This window comes from Loxodonta africana, chromosome 7 (genome assembly GCF_030014295.1).
Source record: "Loxodonta africana isolate mLoxAfr1 chromosome 7, mLoxAfr1.hap2, whole genome shotgun sequence".
In the NCBI taxonomy this organism is placed as follows: domain Eukaryota; kingdom Metazoa; phylum Chordata; class Mammalia; order Proboscidea; family Elephantidae; genus Loxodonta; species Loxodonta africana.
This window is the reverse complement of record NC_087348.1, coordinates 25735602-25757241: the sequence shown is the minus strand read 5'-3', so window position 1 is coordinate 25757241 and position 21640 is coordinate 25735602. Positions and strand designations below refer to the sequence as shown.

The following is a 21640-nucleotide window of genomic DNA, read 5'->3' as shown; positions in this document are numbered from 1 at the left end:
AAAGTCACCTTGTCTTCACTCTTTCTATCCTCTGATAAAATTTAACCAGAGATTATTCCTTTTCTCAGAGGCTCACAAGGCATCAGCATAGAAAAACCTTTAAGGGACTTTATGTTTTTCCATTGTACTGGAGTCCAGTAGTGCCTCTCCCTTCGTCTGCTCTTTCACACTTACAGCTTCTACAATTACAATTTTTATAATCACAATTAATCCTTTTAACAGTCAAACACTCACAACTGAATCATACAACTCTATCAGCATCTTTCCCCACCCTCTCTTCCTCAGACCCATCAGGAAAAGAGAAATCTATTCAGTGAGGACCCTCCCTTGTCCCCCTCATTTAATGTAAGTACACCCACAAAATATGTAATTGAGCCTCTTCATGCCTTTATCTACCTCCCATTTGAGATAGCCAATGTTTAAATTGCCCAGCCTATCAAACCAGTACTCTGAGGAGACAAGCATATTCCTTGGTCTTGAAGAATCTTCTGTTCCGATTGGAACGTTAAACATCTGCTCCCATAATCAAAGTCCAGTCCAGAGCAAGCCATCACATTGCAGCAATCTACACCATCTCACAGTGTCAAACATCTTTCTCTTCCTTTGGTAGGATTCTGGTCAGCTCATCCCAAGTTAGGTCACAATGAGTAGCAACCTTAGGCTCAAGTGTTCACACACACCTCCCAGTGCTTCAGACAGCTCCTTCACACTCTATCATCCCTAGCCCCCTTGGGCTAGGTCAGTGGGTTCAACCTGTAAACTTAGGAGTCCATACACAACTCCCTTTACTTCTGACCAGGCAGACCATCATCTCTCTCATTCCTAGCCTCCATGCGATAGGTCAATGTGTGCAAATGAAACATTTCCAAGCTCAGCCCATCTCTTCGTTGCTGTACTTCCCCCACTTCCCCTCATTAGGTGGGCCCAGGTGGTCACCACAAGTGAGCAAAGCTATCTACTCACCAGCTCCTTTTAAATTCCAGTTCTGAAAAGGATTCCTTCTGATGAGCACTGAATTTTTCTGCCTTGATGCATTCAACACAAATCCCTTGCTCAAAATTCAAAAAGCAAAACAGTTGCTTTTTTTTTTTTCTGTGCAGGTTTTCGATTCTCTCAGAAGTTCTGGGTGGTGTTGCACGTCTTTTCAAATGAAAATCTGGGTAGGGCTCAGGTTTTCAACCTAAGCCCCTACTCTATACACAAGACTACCACATTCAAACGGTCTGTGTTTCCCTGGGGGCAAATCCTAGATCCCCTCTTAGCATATCCAGTCAAGTATCGGCTGAACGCAGAGCTACACAATCTTTGCAATCTATAAAAAAAAAAAAAAAACAATATTCATTTCTACCATACATTTAGGTCTGCCTTACAACACTAGGTAGGAGAAAGATTCAGTAACTATAGTACATTCAGATAAACACATTACCTTTTTAAAACACTCCAGTTGCATCTTCTCCAACCCTTGACTATCTTTCCATTTATATGCATATGGCCTTGGGCCTCTGGCTGAGTGGAACCAGTAGACCCTGGCCCCCACATCAATCATCCTGCTTATCTGACCTGGGATGGGCCCCAGGCCACTCCAGGTGGGGTTTTTCTCCCCTCAGCTGCAGCATAACCTTTCCTTCAGCCATTATAGGCAACAACACCAAAAAAAACAACCAGGAATCAAAACTTTCACTTCTCAACCCCCTTCATTCTTTCTCTTACAAAATCCCATGCTTTCACGAGCCTGGGGACATCACAAAGAATCTCACCCCAACTGTAAAAATAACATGGGGGCAGTGTCTGACCTCCTCTCACTTCACAAGTGGGGAGGAAAAACAAGTTCTACAGCCCAAGAATGATTTCTGTGAGGCAGAGGTCAAACATGGCCCCTTTCTCTGCCATCTTTACCAATTCTGACACCAACTGTCCTCCCATGACACTCTCTACTGCTCTGCTGGGTTTGATAGTTCATTGCAATGGCCACAACAAACTCACAGACCATACTCATGATTACGGAGTTTATTAGGTAAGTAACAGGTTACAGTTCAGGCTCAGAAACACTCAGGATACAGTTCTTCCATCAGGACAACCACTATTCAGCTGTGCTCCCAGGCACACCTCTCCCTGCCCCTGTCTCTACCCAAAGGCACTCAGCTTTCTCTCTCCATTGGCTGGAAAGCCCACCACACCATCTCCTGCTGCCAGGTCTTTGCTGCTGGCTGTCTGCTGCTGGGTCTCTGCTGTCGCTTCTCACTGCCTTTAGTGTTACAGTTCTTTCTCTCTCTGTCTCCTGGTTCCAGAAGCTTCTCAGCACAAGGATCCCAAGTCCAAAGGACGTGCTGGCTCTTATTCCTTGTTGATGGTGGTATATTTTCTTTACCACCTCTGGGGTGGCTCATTTCAAGTCCGGCAGAACGGCAAAACTGACCAACCCCCTTGGTGGGCCACAGTTATCCTAATACACAGTCCACTCAATCACTTGAATGGGAGTTACAAGACCATGCTTAGAAAGGGTACAAAAAAAATGATCCCTCACACTACAATAGCATTTGTAAAGATAAATAATGGAACAGAATGGAGAGTCCAAAGTACATGCCCATGTGCATGTTTGATTATCACCTAAGAATCCAAAGGAATTCTATGGGATTCAGGATTTATGTAAATATCCTCCTCCAATCAATAACAAAAAGTCAACCCGATACAAATATACAAACAGCCTGAACAGACACTCTATGCAAGAAATATTAATGACCAATAAATATTTTAAAAAGCTCAATATGCTTAGTCATAAGGGAAATTAAGTTACAATGAGATATCACTTTCATCCACTAGATTGGATAAAATTAAAAGCACTGCCATTACTAAGTATGGGCTACTACTTACAGCACCTGGAATTATTATGCATTCTGGTTGGAGTGTGCAGTAGTATAAGACACTAGGGAAACCAGCTTGCAATTTCTAATAAGGCTAAACACATAACTACGATATATACCAGCAGTTCTCCTCCTGGATTCTTACCCAAAACAAATGAAAATATATGCCCAGAAAAGAGCTGGTACATTAATGTTCATGCTATTTTCATTCATTATAGTGTAAACTAGGAATATTCCAGTTTCCCAAAAAACGGATTTTTAAAAATGAAGAAATTGTGGTATATTCATACAATAGAATACCGCTCAGCAGTAAAATTAATGACACTGATACATATAATACTATGGATGAAATACAACAATACTAAGTTGTACAGTAGAAACCAGACACAAACATATGGCATTATTCCATTTACGTAAAATCCTAGAAGAAGTAAAACTGATCCATGGTGATAGAAATCATATCAATTTTTCAATTTTGACCTGGGGTATGGTGTGAGAGAATTTACTGTAAAGAGACATCAAGGAATTTTCTGGGATAATGGAATTTCTACTTTGATTGGGGCAGTATTATCACCAGTGTTAGTTACATTGGTCAAATTTCAGTTGTGAGCATATAAATCTGTGTATTTTATTATATATAAATTATACTTAAGGAGCCCTGATGTTGAAAGTTTAAGTGCTCTGCTGCTAACCAAAAGCTTGGCAGTTCAAACCTACCAGCAGCTCCACAGGAAAACAGACCTGGCAAACAGCTCCCGAAAACATTACAGCCTAAGAAACACGATGGGGCAGTTCTATGTGTGTCATGTGGGATTCCTATGAGTTGAAATCTCCTCGAAAGCACCTAACAAAAACAACAGCAAATTATACTTTAATAAAGTTGTTTTAAAATAAACCATAGTAGCATGATCTTTAGTATAACATTTTTATTTTGCTTCTAAGAGCCTTTGCCCAAATTTCTATGCAATCTATGTAAATAATTTTAAAGACTATATAGCAAACCGAACCCAGTGCTGTTGAGTCAATTCCAACTCATAGCGACCCCATAGGACAGAGTAGAACTGCCCCATAGAGTTCCCAAGGAGCGCCTGGCAGATTCAAACTGCCAACCTTTTGGTTAACAGCCGTTGCACTTAACCACTATGCCACCAGGGTTTCCATATAACCTATATATGTTTATAAATCATTTAATAAATTTCTATGGCATTTAGTTAATTTGCTCCCATTTTTCACCATATTGAATCATGATCTTGTGCAGATTTTCATTTACATATTTAAGTAACTTGTATTACTTATGCAGAACAGATATTTTTTTAATTTTTATTGTGCTTTAAGTGAAAGTTTACAAATCAAGTCAGTCTCTCACACAAAAACTTATATTCACCTTGCTACATACTCCCAATTAAAAGCCCACTGCCATCGAGTCAATTCCGACTCAAAGCGACCCTATAGGCAGAGTAGAACTGCCCCACAGAGTTTCCAAGGAGCACCTGGTGGACTCGAACTGCTGACCTCTTGATTAGCAGCCATAGCAGTTAACCACTACGCCACCAGGGTTTCCATACTCCCAATTACTCTCCCCCTAATAAGACAGCCTGCTCCCTCCCTCCACTCTCTCTTTTCATGTCCATTTCACCAGCTTCTAACCCAATCTACCCTTTCATCTCCCCTCCAGGCAGAAGATGCCAACATAGTCTCAAGTGTCCACCTGATCCAAGAAGCTCACTCCACACCAACATCCCTCTCCATCCCATTGTCCAGTCCAATCCTTGTCTGAAGAGTTGGCTTTGGGAACGGTTCCTGTCCTGGGCCAACAGAAGGTCTGGGGGCCATGACCACCAGGGTCCCTCTAGTCTCAGCCAGATCATTAAGTCTGGTCTTTTTATAAGAATTTGGGGTCTGCATTCCACTGCTCTCCTGCTCTCTCAGGGGCTCTCTGTTGTGTTCCCTGCCAGGGCAGTCATAAGTTGTAGCCCAGCATCATCTAGTTCTTCTGGTCTCAGGCTAATGTAGTCTCTGGTTCATGTGGCCCTTTCTGTCTCTTGGGCTTGTAATTACCTTGTGTCCTTGGTGTTCTTCATTCTCCTTTGCTTCAGGTGGGTTGAGACCAATTGATGCATCTTAGATGGCTGCTTTCTAGTTTTTAAGACCCCAGATACCAGTCTCCAAAGTGGGATTTTTAGAAGTGGATTTTATACATTAATGAAGATACACATTTTTTCAAATGTTTTTGGACCTCAGGCAAAAGGTATAGAATGACTATGTTCCTCAGTTCATGGCACATTTTCATTATTGATCCAGACAACGTCCCTTGTCCCACCTACCCTCATTTTTTTTTTTTAAATCCTACTTCTTCTTTATTCCTTTATCCAGTTCTTTCTGCCATTTCCAGATAAACATCTCAATTAAAGATGGTCCTGTTTATTTTCTTACAAAATGAATTTTATTGTTCTATGTATAAAAATTTGTACTTTATATAAATAACACTGTGCCATTATTTTAACTTTCAGTTTTAAATTTAAGGCCTGCATGTCACTAGTGGACAATCTTCTGATACAAAAGGAAGTATTGGTCTAAAGAAGACTTAAGCCAACAGACGAGAATTGTCTCAGTAACAATTATATTCAACATAATTCTATTACCCATGACATCAATAAAATATATTTAACAGCTTCAATGTTTTAAAAAAAGGGTTTGCATCTCCAGTAATTTCATATTCAAACATAAGAAAAAAGCTTCATTTTTAAATACTGTATTTTACTCTTCTCTAGTAGTTATCTTCTGTATAACTACTGTATTTTACTCTTCTCTAGTAGTTATCTTCTGTATAACTACATTTTTCTCTACTTTTTTTCTCACCTGGAATAAATACAAGAGTAAAGAAAAGAATAAAGAAATATTTTTATTAAATCAAGGTTTTTTTTTGGAGGTTATATCATCCATTTTACCTCATTGCTTAAATTAAAGTCCTCACAACTGGACCAATAAGCAACATCACAAAACATGGAGAAAAGATTGAGGTTGTTCAGGATTTCATTTTACTCGGATCCACAATCAACACCCATGGAAGCAGTAGTCAAGAAATCAAAAAATGCATTTGTGCCGTGGATTGAATTATGTCCCCCCAAAAATGTGCATATCAATTTGGCTGGGCCATGATTCCCAGTATTGTGTGGTTGTCCTCCATTTTGTGATTGTAATTTTATGTTAAAGAAGATTAGGGTTGGATTGTAACACCCTTACTAAGGTTGCATCCCTGATCTAAGGTAAAAGGAGTTTCCCTGGGGTGTGGCCTGAACTGCCTTTTATGTTTACAAGTGGTAAGAGGAAAAGGAAGCAACCAGAGAGTGGGGGACTTCATACCACCAAGAAAGCAGTGCTGGGAGCAGAGTTTGTCCTTCGGACACGGGGTCCCAGGACAGAGAAACTCCTAGTCTGGGGGAGATTGATGAGAAGGCCGACAGAGAGACAAAGCCTTCCCCTGAAGCTGATGTCATGAATTTGGACTTTGAGCCTACTTTACCGTGAAGAAATAAGTTTCTATTCATTAAAGCCATCTGCTTGTGGCATTTCTGTTATAGCAGTACTAGATGACTACGACACATTGCATTGGGAAAATCTGCTATAAAAGACCTCTTTCAAGTGTTGAAAAGCAAAGATATCACTTTGAGGACTAAGGTGAACCTGACCCAAGCCATGGTGTTTTCAATCACCTCATATGCATGCGAAAGCTGGACAATGAATGAATGAGGAAGACCAAAGAAGAACCGATACCTTCGAATTGTGGTGTTGATGAAGAATATTGAAAATACCGTGGACTGCTAAAACAACAAACAAATCCATCTCAGAGGAAGTTCAACCAGAATGCTTAGAATCAAGGTTGGTGAGGCTACATCTCACATACTTTGGACATGTAATCAGGGGAATGGGTCTCTGGAGAAGGACATCATGCTTGGTAAGGTACAGTGTCAGTGAAAAAAGAGGAAGACCCTCAACGACATGGATTGACACAGGGGCTGCAACAATGGGCTCAAGCATAGCAAAGATTGTGAGGATGGTACAGGACCAGGCAGTGTTTCTCCCTGTTGTGCATTGGGTCACTATGAGTCAGAACTGACTCCACTGCACTTAACGACAATGATGATGATGCTAATTGTATACTTTTAGATAAAAGAGAGTGAAAAAACAATAGATAGTGGCATAATGAAAATATCATTTGCACCAGACTCACTGCATAGGTATGCAAAACAAACAAACAAACCCATTGCCTTCAGTGGATTCTGACACACACTGACCCTACAGGACAGAGTAGAACTGCTGCACAGAGTTTCCAAGTAGCAGCTGGTGGATTTGAACTGCTGACCTTTTGGTTAGTAGCTAAAATGTTAACCACTGCACTGCCAGGTCTCCACATAGCTATACAGATTTAAAAAAAAAAAAAAAGTCATTTCCATCCAGTTGATTCCAACTCATAGTGACCCTGAAGGACAGAGTAGAACCGCCTCATAGGGTTTCCAAGGGGCAAATAATAAATTCAAACTGCCAATCTTTTGGTTAGAAGCCCATTATACCACCAGGGCTCCAGTATAATGTGTTCTAATTTGACTGCCAGACCTTTGGTTCCTAGCCCTTCAATATTACATGTTTGCAATAATCAATTCCTGAATGTGAATGAGCTATTTTGGGAGACAGACTTTAATCACCATGTCCTTTAGAGCCCATGGAGTTTAACTCACTTCAATAATACAGGCCCAGACTGCCTTTGGGGCTACTCTGTGGCAGATCTTGTCAAGGAACCAATCCCTGATGGCCCCTTCCCCAAGGAAATAAAAGACAATTTGTGGATCCAAACATCACCTGTGCTTCAGAGATAAGGTCTCAAAGTTTTCTAGAGCCCACCCCCTCTTGCTATTGAAGTCATACAGCGATGCTCACTAAGAACCAGAGGCAGGTTTTCCATTAGAGGTGGGTAGAAAATATTTATCTCATTTATGTAAAATGGGCTTTAAAAGATCCAAAACCTATGTATTTAAAATGAGCCATTTCAATTTACTTTTTGAAAAACTCTGGGTGTTATGAATAATCAAATAATATGATGCTTAAACTAAGGTTTGTTTCCAGGCTTTGTAACTGTTTTGGCATCATAAGCATCTTGCTTTTACTCCCACCTATCCGTCGCATTTACCTCTTTCTTTCTACCTTCACTCATTCACTTTGAATCAAGCCAACACTCCTGTTCATCAGTAATCATATAGCAACGTCTTGCCTAGTTTCTTTAATCTTACAATTCATTATCTTCATAACAGCCAGAATAATATAGTAAAACCTGCAAAAGTCAGGACCTGTGTAAAGTAGAAACCTGTCAGAGGAGAAAAACTCAACACTGAAAGGAGGGAGAATTCTTAATAGGGAGTCATAGTAGGCACCCTGTCAAAGGCAGACGCCCCCGAGTCCCAGAAAAATAAGACAGTTCTCTCAAGTTCTGGCTTTTAAGGTTTTATCGTATTTTTAAAACTTAAAGCTGATCATTTTACTCACCAAAATTAAAACTTCACAATGGCTTACAATTTACTTAGAGTAAAATCTTTTTTTTTTTTTTTTTTGTGAACTACATTATTTGTTCTTGTTAGCTGTCGTTGGGTTGGCTCCAACTCGAAAGGAAATGCTGCCTGATCAGTTACAGTTCGAACCATTGTGATGCCTCTAGTTTTTATTGGCTGATTTTTAAAAATAGATCACTAGGCTTTTCTTCTTAGCAAATATTACCCACTGCCATCAAATATTAGTCTGGAAGATTCCCTGAAACCTGATCAGCATCATAACAGGATGCTCCGTTGACAGAAGGTTGGTGGCCATGCAGGACGTGATTAGCTGGGAATCAAACCTTGGTCTCCCATACGGAAGGGAAGGGTTTTACCATGGAACTACCAATGCCTCACTGCATCATCTGATCCTACTTTTATTTTTCAGTTCTCTCGTTATAATTCAGTCACCACAATTAAAAAAAAAAAAAAGCAAACACCTAAGTTCGTTTCTACCACAGAGAATTTGTAAGAATGCACCCCTGCTTTATTTTTTTAATTCCTTGTACATCAGTTTCCTTCTCATTCTTGATTTCAGTTCAAATGGCAGCCTCTCAGAAACTTTCTCTTAATATCACACATAAAGTAATTCTCCCAAAATATCTTCTTGTTTAATTAACTTACTACACTATCACAGTCTTCAGTTGTACTGTTGTGTACTTCCTCACTGGCTTTATGTCTGCTGCTCATCATTGGAATGAAAGGTCCATGTAGTGAGGAATAAGTGATTTATCTACAGCTGGACCATTGCCTGGTACAAAGTAGAAACTCAACAAATATGTGATAAATACATGAAGAAGGTGTTCCAAAGAAATCAAGTGAAAGAATGATGTTGGATTTAATAAACAAACAGACAGCAAATGCATAAAAATGGGAGGGTTTATTTTGGTCTTATTTCTCTGATTTTTTTACTTGTCTTTTTGTTTTTTTCTCACTTTAGAATGAATTTCTATTTTTTTTTATTTTATTATCTATAAAAGAGAGAGTAAACAAAATGGGGCAGGGTCAAGAAAGATATTACTTTCAACAGTTCTGAGATTTTACAGTTCAGACCCCAAGATCATATAGCCTTGACTCTCTAGAACTTAAGTCCAAATGCTGTAGTGAGACTTTGGGCCACTGGAACTATCAATTGTGACTGGAGAGACTCTAATCAGCTTCATTAGGGGCAAGGGACCACCCCTGAAACACATAAATCTAGGAAAGTATTTAGGATATTATAATAACACTTGATTGGCAAGTATATGTCATATGTGAAAAAAATTAAGGTATTAAAAATTAAGTTTTTTCTTCATATTCACTCCATTATATTTTTATTTCTAATCACTAAATAATAGTAATCCAAAATAAAATGCAATGGAAAAAATATGAGAAATTGCATAATCTTGGGAGCAAGAAGAGTAAAAATCATGAAAGAGAAGGAAAAAGTAATGGTGTATGGTAAATTACAATGGAAGGCAATTACAGAAATTATGTTATAAAAATTGGTAGATATCATTAAAAAACAAAACTGAACAGATCATCATTGATCTAAAAAATCGATCTGAAGGCACATCTCCATATATTTTTGTCAGGGGTAATGAAATAAACAATGAGAAAAAAAAGATTTAACACCTATGCATGATAGAATTAGCAAGATCAACATAAATCTAATAGAAGTTATAAAAGGATAGACTACAGAGAATGAGTCAGGGTAGTGTCTAGGATTGTCTATGCATAACAAATGTCATGAAAACTCAGATGAAACATCACAAGGAACCATTAAATTATTTGGTGACCAACCACTTCTCAAGACTTTCTCATATGCAATTGAGAGACCTAAGATATTAATCATGATTTAAAATGTTTGCAAGTAAGTAAAATATTCAAATTTTAATAATATTGTGAGAAAGTACATGTCTCGAAATAGTGCATGAGGCTGGATCGTCTCTTTAATTTACCATAATTGTATTTTTTCTCATGAGTCGAAATCGACTCGCCGGCACTGGGTTTGGTTTTTTTTTTTTTTTTTTTGGTATTTTCTCTGTCTCAAACAATTGCAGAACAGTATAGGATAAGAATAAGCTTATATGTGGAAGAGTACAGTTGAAAGAATTCCTAGATTGTTTTTTATGATAACTAGAGGTTTGAGTTCAATAACTGACTTAGAATAATACATGATACAAGAAAATCTCACCCAGGGAATTATCTTTGTCATCTAATGGCAGTCCTAGAAAGTAATTCCTTAATGTTTGTAATACGTTTTCTCTTTATTCTCCAACCAGATGAATTTTGAAACTCCTACATGGCTCCTGAAAATCTCACCCGGGTGATGGAGTTCATTCTCATGGGAGTCTCAGGCCATCTGGAGCTGCAGATCCCCCTTTTCTTTGGCTTCCTTGTCATCTATGGGCTGACCGTGGTAGGCAACCTGGTCATCATCACCCTCACCAGTGTGGACTCTCGCCTTCAAACCCCCATGTACTTTTTTCTCCGACAATTGGCTATCATCAATTTTGGCAATTCTACCGTCATTGCCCCTAAAATGCTGACCAATTTCTTGGTAAAGAAGAAAACCACTTTTTATTATGAATGTGCTACCCAAATGGGTGGGTTCTTGTTTTTCATTGTAGCTGAGGTTTTCATGCTTGCTGTGATGGCCTATGACTGCTACGTGGCCATTTGTAACCCCCTGCTCTACATGGTGGTGGTATCTCGACAGATCTGTCTTTTGCTGGTATCCATCACATACGCCTATGGCTTTTCTACAGCTATTGTGGTTACTTCCTGTGTATTTTCTATGTCTTATTGTTCTTCCAATGTTATCAACCATTTTTACTGCGACACTGTTCCCCTGTTAGTATTGTCCTGCTCTGATACTTACTTCCCAGAAATAGTAATCTTTAGTTCTGCAGCTACAAATTTGGTTCTCTCCATAACTGTAGTTGTAGTATCCTATTCCAACATCGTCTTGTCAATTCTCAGAATACGTTCATCAGAAGGAAGGAAAAAAGCCTTCTCCACATGTGCTTCACATATAATGGCGGTCACAGTGTTCTATGGAACACTGCTATTCATGTATTTGCAGCCTAAAACTCACCATTCATTAGATTCTGATAAAATGGCTTCAGTGTTCTATACGCTGGTGATCCCTATGCTGAATCCTATGATCTACAGCTTGAGGAATAAGGATGTGATAGCTGCCTTCAAGAGATTCCTGTCAAACCCATGCTATTCCTTTAAACCAATGTAATTTTAGACTAGTTTAGTAAGTGATAAGAGAGGGATTAAAGTAGATTGCAGAATATTAATGTAATGGGAATTTTCATAAAAATTGAATTATACATGTCATTGTCTGGTTTCTTTCATTAATGTGTATATATGCATATATATATATTGCTTTTCTTTCATGTCACAACATGGATCAGAATTTTGCTCCTTTTTAAAATTTTAATGGATATACTACATTTTATTTATTTTTTTACTATTTGATCGATGCCTGGATCTTTTCCAATTTTTGGCAATTACAAATAATGCTGCTATGAATTCTTGAGTAGCAGTCTCATGTGATTATATAATTTTTCATTTCTCTTGGGTAGATATCTAGAAGCAGAATTGATGGGACAATTGGTAAGTCTATATTAATCCTTTTAAGAATAAATTGTTCCCCCAGCATATAAGAGGGTTCGCTATGAGTTGGAATAGGCCAGATGGCAACAGAATATATATATATATATATATATATATATATATATATATATATATATATATATATATATTGACTGTGAGAGTCCCAGTGTCTTCACATACTTGCCAATCTGCTGTTGTCAGTTGTTTTGACTTGAGCCATTTGAATGGGTGTGTACTGGCACTTTGTTGTGGTTTTAATTTAATGATTTCGTGCAGCATTTGCAAATGCTTTCTTCCATTCTATGGCTTCTCTTTTCATTTTCTAAGTGATACATTTTGAAAATCAAAGGTCTTCATTATTGAGGATTATCAATTTTTTTTCTTATATCAGTATTTTTGGTATTACGTTTGTAATATCTTTGCTTAAGTGAAGTCATAAAAATTTTCTCTTATGTTTCCTTCTAGAAGTTTTATAATTTTGATGCTTAACATTTTTGCCTATGGCCCATGACCCATTTTATTAAATTTATGTGTAAAGTGAATGCCAGGATTTTTTTTTTGCACACGACTATCCAGTTGTCCCAGGACCATCTGATGCAAAGACTAAAAATTTCCCACAGAATTTCCTTGATGTCTTGGTCAAAAAGAAATTGCTCATATATATAAAGCTTTATTTCTTGGCTTTAAATTCAATTCCACTGATGCAGGTATCTATGTTTATGCCAATGATGTGCTGTCTCATTTATCTAATTTTATAATAAGTTTTTAAAAGTTTTTACTTTGGTGAGATTTACCAAGTTCTTCCCAGAAGTCATTCTGGAAGTACTACCTTTTTCTCCTCTGGGATATAACCAAAGTTAACCTTCATAGGACTTTGATACTGCCACCGGAGTTGACTATTTCCCTTTCCAGTCTCACCTTCTAACCATCACCAAGATTCTTCAGTGGGAAAAACTTCTAATAAGTTGCTTTCACTCAAATTTCTGCCTTTGCAACTCCTGACTGGAGACCTCAACTTAAACAGTATTACGATTTCTACATGCTATGTTATTTCACATTTTTCCTGAATATTATGTCTTGTGATGAAAAAAAATTAGTTCAAAGCATTAAAGTATTTCATTATTAGAATATATTACAATAACTAAAATCTGAAAAAAAAACAAAAAAAAAACCCAAAACCTGATAATATCAATGTTACCAGTGAGGATGTGGAGCAACAGGAACTCTCATTCATTGGTGGCAGGCAGGAATACTCATTGCTGCAGCAACTTTGGAAGACAAATTGGCAAATTCTCTTAAATCTTAACATAATCTTACTATATGTTCCAGCAATAACATTCTTAGGATTTTACTCAACAAATTTGAAAACTATGTCCACACAAAAATCTGTATGCTAATATTTATAACAGCTTTATTCATATACCTAAAAAAACTGGAAGCAATCGGGGTGTGAAACATCCATAAATGGTATACTATACAGTGATAAAAAAAGAATGAGCCTTCCATCCATGCAAAAACATGGATGGACCTTAAATGCATATTGATGTGACTGAAGCCACTCAGACGAAGGTATATACTCTGTGAGTCCAACTACATGACATTATGGAAATGCCAAAACTATAGAGACAATAAATTAATAATTGTTGCCATGGGTGGTGGAAGGGAAAGGTCAAGTACGTGAAGCAAAAGGGATGTTTTAGGGCAATGAATCTATTCTGCATGATACTTTCATGATGGATACATGACAGTACGCATTTGTCAAAACCCACAGAATTTTACAGCACAAAGAATAAATCTTAATGAATGCAAACTAAAATAAATCATTTAGGAGGCCAGATGATCTCAGAATGGAATGCAGAATATGACAAGACAACCTCACTATATTGCAAATACATGGGCCAATCTCACCAAATTGGGTGGGTGAAAAGGTGTTGACAAAGTACCTTTGGAAATGGGTGGAATGTGTTAAGACTAAAGGCAAAGTAATTTCATATAATATTGTATTCTAGTTTATAAAGTTGTTTCTCATGTGAGTAAAAAGTAGAGGTTAACAATTCTGAAACCGTTATTCAGGTATGCTGAAATTTCATGATTGAGTGGATAGCAGATGGCGGGGCCCAGAAGGCTTTTAGACTTCTGCCTGCACCTAGCTACCAATTAATATGAATTATGATTGCTTTGACTCTCTTGTAGACTTAAGAGCTACGTGTATCAAGGTGGCAAGCTTTCTTTAGCATGGGTATTCTAGCTCAATATTTACATGTATTGATATGTGATGTAAGTAGTTTCTTTTACTTCTCACATCAATCCCTTGTGATATGTACTAGAACATTTTATAGATATGGAGACTGAGAAATTGAATACATAACTCACCAGGGTCCAGGATTAACAATAGCTAGCAGGTGATAGAACGAATTCAATTCTTAAAGGCATACTATTAATCAGTCTTTCTACTGTATTCTTCTTACTTTAATTCTCAATATAGATTTGAAACATAAGGTTTTTTTTTAAATATATATCTCTCATTCTAAATGATATTTTTTCAAGAAATACGTCTTGTCCTCCTAACATCATTTCCTCAAGTTTCTCATTGATCTATGAAGCAAACTGAAAATTTACAGAAGAGAATATACGACATCAGTAAAACATTTCACAATTTGCAAATTAAGTGTGGTTTACAGTCTTTAATTTCTCATGCTAACTCTGCATGCAGGGCTTCTTTTTATTCTATAGTTCAGCAAACATACTAAGAAAGATTAAGTAATATGACAGAAGTTACTTAATTACTAATACATGGCACTATTGAGGAAACCCTGGTGGCATAGTGGCTAAGTGCTACGGCTGCTACCAAAGGGTCAGCAGTTCGAATCCTCCAAGCACTCCTTGGAAACTCTATGGGGCAGTTCTATTGTGTTCTATAGGGTCGTTATGAGGCAGAATTGTCTCAACAGCAACAGGTTTGGTTTTGGGGTGGGCACTATTAGGACTCAAACTTTAAACCCCAAAACCAAACCTGCTGCCATCAAGTCTATTCTGAATCATGGCGACCTCGTGTGTTACAGAGCAGAACTTCTGCTTTGGATTTTCTTGACTATAATCCTTTTGAAAGCAGGTTGCCAGGACTTTTCCATGGGACTGCTAGGTGTGTTCAAACCACCAACATTTGGTTTAGTAGCTGAGTTCAAACCATTTCTGTCCTCCATGGATCTGGACTTAGACTCTATTTTTGTATTTCTTATGCTATATCGTTCTACCTTCTTCAATGAAAGATCTCCATTATTGCAATAAATTAAAATATTTGAATGTACTTGTAGGTGCAGTTAATCAGAATGTATGGACAGAATGTGGTGTAAGACTATAACAGAGCATGAGAGAAAAGCATTTTTACTAAACTCATAGCTTCATGCAAGAAGTTCCTTTGGGAAAAATGGCAAGCATCATATACCTTTACCCAAAGGATGATAAATTCCTTGTAGACGTAAATATATTTAACAATTTTAACAGAAACTTGATTACCTATCTATAAAAGGGGGGATAAATGGAGTTTTCTGTTTTCTCTTCATAGACATGTACAATAAAATCATTGGTGTAGATCCTAAGTATAAAGAGATAAGTGCACTTTATGATGGAAAAGCAGTGAAGAAAATTGCATGGCAGATGGAAGAAATTGCTAGGAGATACTTTTAGGAAGTGGTAGTTGTGTTTGTATTTATGAAGATGGGGCTAGTTTAGAACGGAGTTTCTTAAAACGTGCTCGTGCATCATTAGTAGATTGCAAATTAAATTTAGCAATTTTTAATCAGCATTCTTTCCCACTTTGGGATTTCTGGTCTAAAAGGTTTATGTTTCCTTCAGTGTTCATGTTGGTCATTACACATAAAAAAAAAATAAAAAAATAAATCACCTTTTTCAGGGTCCCATGAGGAAATTTGACACATTTATTGGGGATACAATAAAATTGAATTTACATTTTTTGAAAATTGTTAATTACCCCATTGTAGTTGTTCAATAAACATGTCAATTGAAATAAATCATAACCTACAACTTTTGCTGAGACAAGCTGTAGTACATAAGGGACTTTAGTGAATTTTTAACTCTAATTTATACACTATTTATTCATGGCTATTTTCAAGAGTTATAAATAAATTTATAAGTTTTTTTTCAGAAAGCATTTTTTTATGTATAAATAAGAAATGATATTTAGAGAGAGAAAAGAGATAAAATGTATCCATGTTTTAATAGTAAGTATATGTGTATGTTTTAATTGTAAGAATTCTTAATTCTATATCTGTGTCATCCTAAATTAAAATGTAATGGTAGAGAAAAAACTAGAGCAACATTAATTGATCCAAATCTATTTGAAACAGTTCTGTTTCAATCTAGAAATATATATGTAAAAACATGAATATATGTATTGCTTTCAATCATATAATTTACAAATTGGAAGATGTACATTTCATTATTATATCAAGCAAAATATAGAGACAATATAACTATCCAACCACAGAATAAACAGGGTATATCGAGAGAAAAATGATGAGAAACTCTGTACTTCCGAGTCAGAAAACCATGAATGTACTACATGTATACTACACACTAGTCATCTGACCTTGCTTTAAGTTCTTAACCTGTTTGAGGCTTTGCTTCTTCAACTGTAAAACATAACAATTTTATCTCCATACCAAGGTATTGATGAGTATGAAATGAGGTAAATAAATGTCTTAAGAAGAGTTTTCATTGTTTCTTCCTTAGAGCTAGCCATTTTTAGTTCTTACATTAAACAATTTTTTAAGAAGAAAGCAACACCAGGATTGGAAGAAGATTTATTAACAACCTCTGATATGCAGGTGACATAACCTTGCTTGCTGAAAATCAAGAGAACTTGAAGCACTTACTGATGATCAAAGACTTCAGCCTTCAGTATGCATTATACCGCAACATAAAGAAAACTAAAACAACAACAGCAACAAAATAGCAACATCAAGATAACCGGGAAAGAAGACGGAAGTTGTCAAGGATTTCATTTTACTTGAATCCAGAATCAATGCCCATGAAAGCATCAGTCAAGAAATCAAAGGACAAAGGTGGGGCCAAGGTGGTAGAGTAGTCAGAAGATTACTGTGGTACATCTTACAACAAACCTCTAAAAAAAAAACAAGTGAATCGATAATATATGAAAATCTAGGAACCCTGAACATCAAAGTTTAGATGTTGACTGAGGGGCAAGGGAGGAGAGAGAGCTCAGAAGGAGTGAGGATTTGTCAGACTTGACCTGGTTGGCACCCTTCAGGCTGAATTGGCCTACACACATGGGCTGAGGCAAGCAGTAGAGCTTGGGATATGTTTTTCACGTTGAGAGAAACCAAGCAGTGGAGATTCTGCACAAGACTTCTGAGCCAAAGGAAAGTGGTACTGGACTGAGAAAGTTAAATGCAAGCATCTAACCTACCACACAGGATCAAAATAACCCTTAGTCCCCCTAAGAAGTACCTCTATCCCCTTCACCTGCCCCCTTGCTGCTCTGCTCTGATTCCAGGCCAGCTTCAGTGATTGACAAGCCCCTTGGGACAGAAGTGAGATCCATCAAGCACACTGATCCATTCTTCCAACTTTGGAGAGGGAACAAATTAACATACAAATAACAAAGAGGAAAAAATAGTTTGCCGGCTCCCCTAAACTAGAACCTCAGAGCAGGCACAGCTCCTTTGCCTATTCACAGGCATAAAGGGTCCATGGATTTTGAATGCCTTTTACCCCTGCTTAGAACTGTGTGGGCTGATTTTAATGTGTACCCCCTCTTTAGCATAGTACAACAGGGTATGTACCTGAAGCCTATTTTCAACTGCAACAGCTAAGGGGGAGTGGCATATTTGTGACATTTGACACCACCATACCCATTAAGCAGGGTCCTCATCTAGCCACATCAAGGGCCTGAAGACCGGTGGGTTCACCCACTCTACCTAGCCACTGAAGACAGGGGTCCGAGAAGAGTTGGTGCCTCCCAGTTCTTACAGCCAACAGCACTGGGTGCCCAAGGTCTGGTACAAAACCCATCCATCTATGAGCTCTAGGGAATAGGGACATTTGCTCCACCCAACCATTCAGGGGCAGCCATCAGCCCCCTTACCTTGCTCAGTACTTAAGCCCCTAGTGCTGCCAGTTATTTGTGCCTGCTCCAATCACCCCTAAGTAGCCCCACCCATCTGGGACTGTAGGTGACAGCCTGCACCACGTACAAGTTGACCAATGACCTGGACACCTGAGCTGAACCCATACAAGAAAATAAAGAGATTCCTGGGCTCACACACCTAGCAGCAGCTCTAACCACCTGGTGACAGGATGTGAGAGTTTCAAAACTCTAATAATCAAACTAGCTCACACAAGCAGCCTATTTGGGCATACCAAAACAAAACAAAACATGAAGCTAAGACACAGTAAGCAAACATAAAATAAATAAATATAACAATTTATTAATGGATTGGAGACAACTGCCGATATCAAATCACACAAAAAGGCAGACCATCATGGCTTCAGGAAGCTACCAAAACAAAGAACCAAGAAAACTCTTGGAGGAAGAAACAGTCTTGGAATTAGTGCAGGTAGAATTCAAAAGATTAACGTACAGAGATCATCAAGATCAGGCAAAATGCAGACCAAACCAAGGAACACACAGACAAAGCAACAGATGAACTTAAGAAGGTTATACAAGAGCATAATGACAAATTTAATAGGCTGAAAGAATATACAGAGAGAAAACAAACAGATATCCAAAGATTAAGAATAAAATCTCAGAATTAGACAACTCAATAAAGTCAGAGGAGCAGAATTGAGGCAATGGAAACCAGAATTTGTGAGATTGAAGGTAAATCATTGACACCAATTTATTTGAGGAAAAATCAAATAAAAGAATTTAAAAAAATGAAGAAACTCTAAGAATTATGTGGGACTCTATCAAGAGGCATAACTGATTAGTGATTGACTGGAGTACCAGAACAGGGCGAGGTAATAGAAAATACGGAGAGAATTGTTAAAGATTTGTTGGCAGAACACTTCCCTGATATTGTGAAAGATGAGAAGATATCCATCCAAGACGCTCATTGAACCCCACACAGAGTAGACCTCAAAAGAAAGTCACCAAGACATATTATAATCAAACTTGCCAAAACAAAAGATAGAGAAAGAATTTGAAGAGCAGCTAAGGACAACCGACAAGTCATCTACACAGGACAGTCAAGAAGACTAAGCTCTGACTACTCAGCAGAAACCAGGCAGGCAAGAAGGCAATGGGATGACGTAGACAAAGCCTTGAAGGAAAAAAAAAAATTAGCAGCCAAGAACCATATAACCAGCAAAGATGTCTCTCAAATATGATGGTGAAATTGAGGCGTTTCCAGATAAACAGAAGTTGAAAGAATTTGTAAAAACCACACCAAAATGATAAGAAATACTAAAGGACGTCCTCCAGTTAGAGGGTCAATAACATCAGGGAACAATCCAAAACTACAACACAGAACAGAACAACCAGGTACTAACCCAGAGACGGAAGTCACAAAAATAAAACAAAGCTAAAACACTGAAAATAGGGAAACAGAGACATCAATACATAAAAGGAAACACCATCAAAACAAACAAACAAAAAAGGACTAAATAATGTCGTTATAGAACTTTCAGGAAGTCAAGGTGATATCAAGAAGTAAAAGATTGGTTTAAACTCAGAAAAATAGAGGTAAATATTAAGGTAACCACAAAGGAAACTAACAATACTACACATCAAAATAAAAGAGAAGCATAAAGAATCGGCAAATACCAAATCAACAACAACGAAAAAGATGAAAGAAAATCCGTAAAGAAATATGACACAGCACAGAAAACTAAGTGGAACCAAAAAACTGTCAACCACACACACACACACAAAAAAAAAATCAAAATGACAGCACTAAACTCATACCTATCAAAGATTACACTGAATGTCAATTGACTAAGTACATGAATAAAGAGACAGATGGTGGCAGAATGAATAAAAAAACATGATCATCTATATGCTGCCCTGCAAGAGACACACCTTAGACTTAAAGACACACAAAACAATTAAACTCAAAGAAAGGAAAATATATATATATATATATATATCTCAAGCAAACAACAATCAGAAAAGAGTAGGAATGGCAATATTAATCTCAGATAAAATAGACTTTAAAGTAAAATCCACCAAAAAGGATCAGGAAGGAAACCGTATAATGACTAAAGGGTCAATACACCAGGAGTACATAAATGTAATAAATATTTATGTACACAATGACAGCGCTCCAAAATACATTAAAAAAAAAAAAAAACCTCTAACAGTGTTGAAAAGAGAAATAGAGAGCTCCACAATAATAGTAGGACACTTCAACACACCACTTTCAGGACAGACAGAACATCCAGAAAGAAGCTCAATAAAGACACAGAAGAGCTAAATGCCATAATAACCAACTTGATCTCATAGACTTATATAGAAAACTTCATCTAACAGCAGCCAAGTATACTTCCTTTTCCAATGTACTGGGAACATTCTCCAGAATAGATCACATATTAGGTCATAAAGCAAGCCTTAACAGAATCTAAAGCACCAAAATGTTACAAAGCATTTTTTATGACCATAAAGCAATAAAAGTAGAAATCAATAAGAGAAAAAGCAAGGAAAAAAAAAATCAAACGCATGGACTCTGAACACCCTGCTCAAAACTACAGGGTTATAGAAGAAATTAATTATGCAATAAAGAAATTGATAGAATCAAATGAAAATGAAAACACATCCTACCAGGACCTTTGGGACACAGGAAAAGCTATGCTCAGAGCTTAATTTATAGCAATAAATGCACACATCCAAAATGAAGAAGGGCAAAAATCAAAACATTAACCCTACAACTTGAACAAATAAAGAGCAGCAAAAGAAGTGTTCAGGCACCAGGAGAAAGAAAATAATAAAAATTAGAGCAGAATTAAATGAAATGGAAAAACAATTGAAAGAGTTAACAAGACCAAAAGCTGGTTCTTTGAAAAGATTAACAAAATCGATAAAGCATTGGCCAAACTGACAAAGAAAAAACAGGAAAGGAAGCGAATAACCCAAATAAGAAATGAGGTGGATGATATCACAACAGACCCAACTGAAATTAGAAGATTCATAACAGAAGTCTACGAAAAATTGTACTCTAACAAATTTGAAAACCTAAAGGAAATGGACAAATTTCTAGAAACACACTACCTACCTAAACTAACACAAACAGAGGTAGAACAACTAAATAAACCTATAACAAAAGAGAGCAAAAAGGTAATTTAAAGGTAACAAAAACATTCCTGGCCGTGACAGCTTCACTGGAGAATTCTACCAAAGTTTCAGAGAAGAGTTAACACCACTACTACCAAAAAAAGGTACTTCAAAAAAAAAAAAGGTACTTCGGAGCACAGAAGAAGACGGGATACTCCCAAACTCATTCTATGAAGCCAGCACAACTCTGATACGAAAACCAGGTAAAGACATACCAAAAAAGAAAATTACACAGCAGTACCCCTCATGAACATAGATGCAAAAATTCTCAATAAAAA

The 21640-nt window shown here is 37.3% G+C and overlaps 1 protein-coding gene across 1 annotated transcript; it reads left to right on the top strand.

The window, feature by feature from the left end:
* Positions 1-10520: 10520 nt before the first annotated feature.
* LOC135231658 (olfactory receptor 8J3-like) lies at positions 10521-12145 on the top strand. Its single transcript, XM_064288082.1, has one exon. The coding sequence runs from the start codon at positions 10728-10730 to the stop codon at positions 11673-11675; it is 948 nt and encodes a 315-aa protein (XP_064144152.1). The 5' UTR covers positions 10521-10727; the 3' UTR covers positions 11676-12145.
* The last annotated feature ends 9495 nt before the right edge of the window (positions 12146-21640 follow it).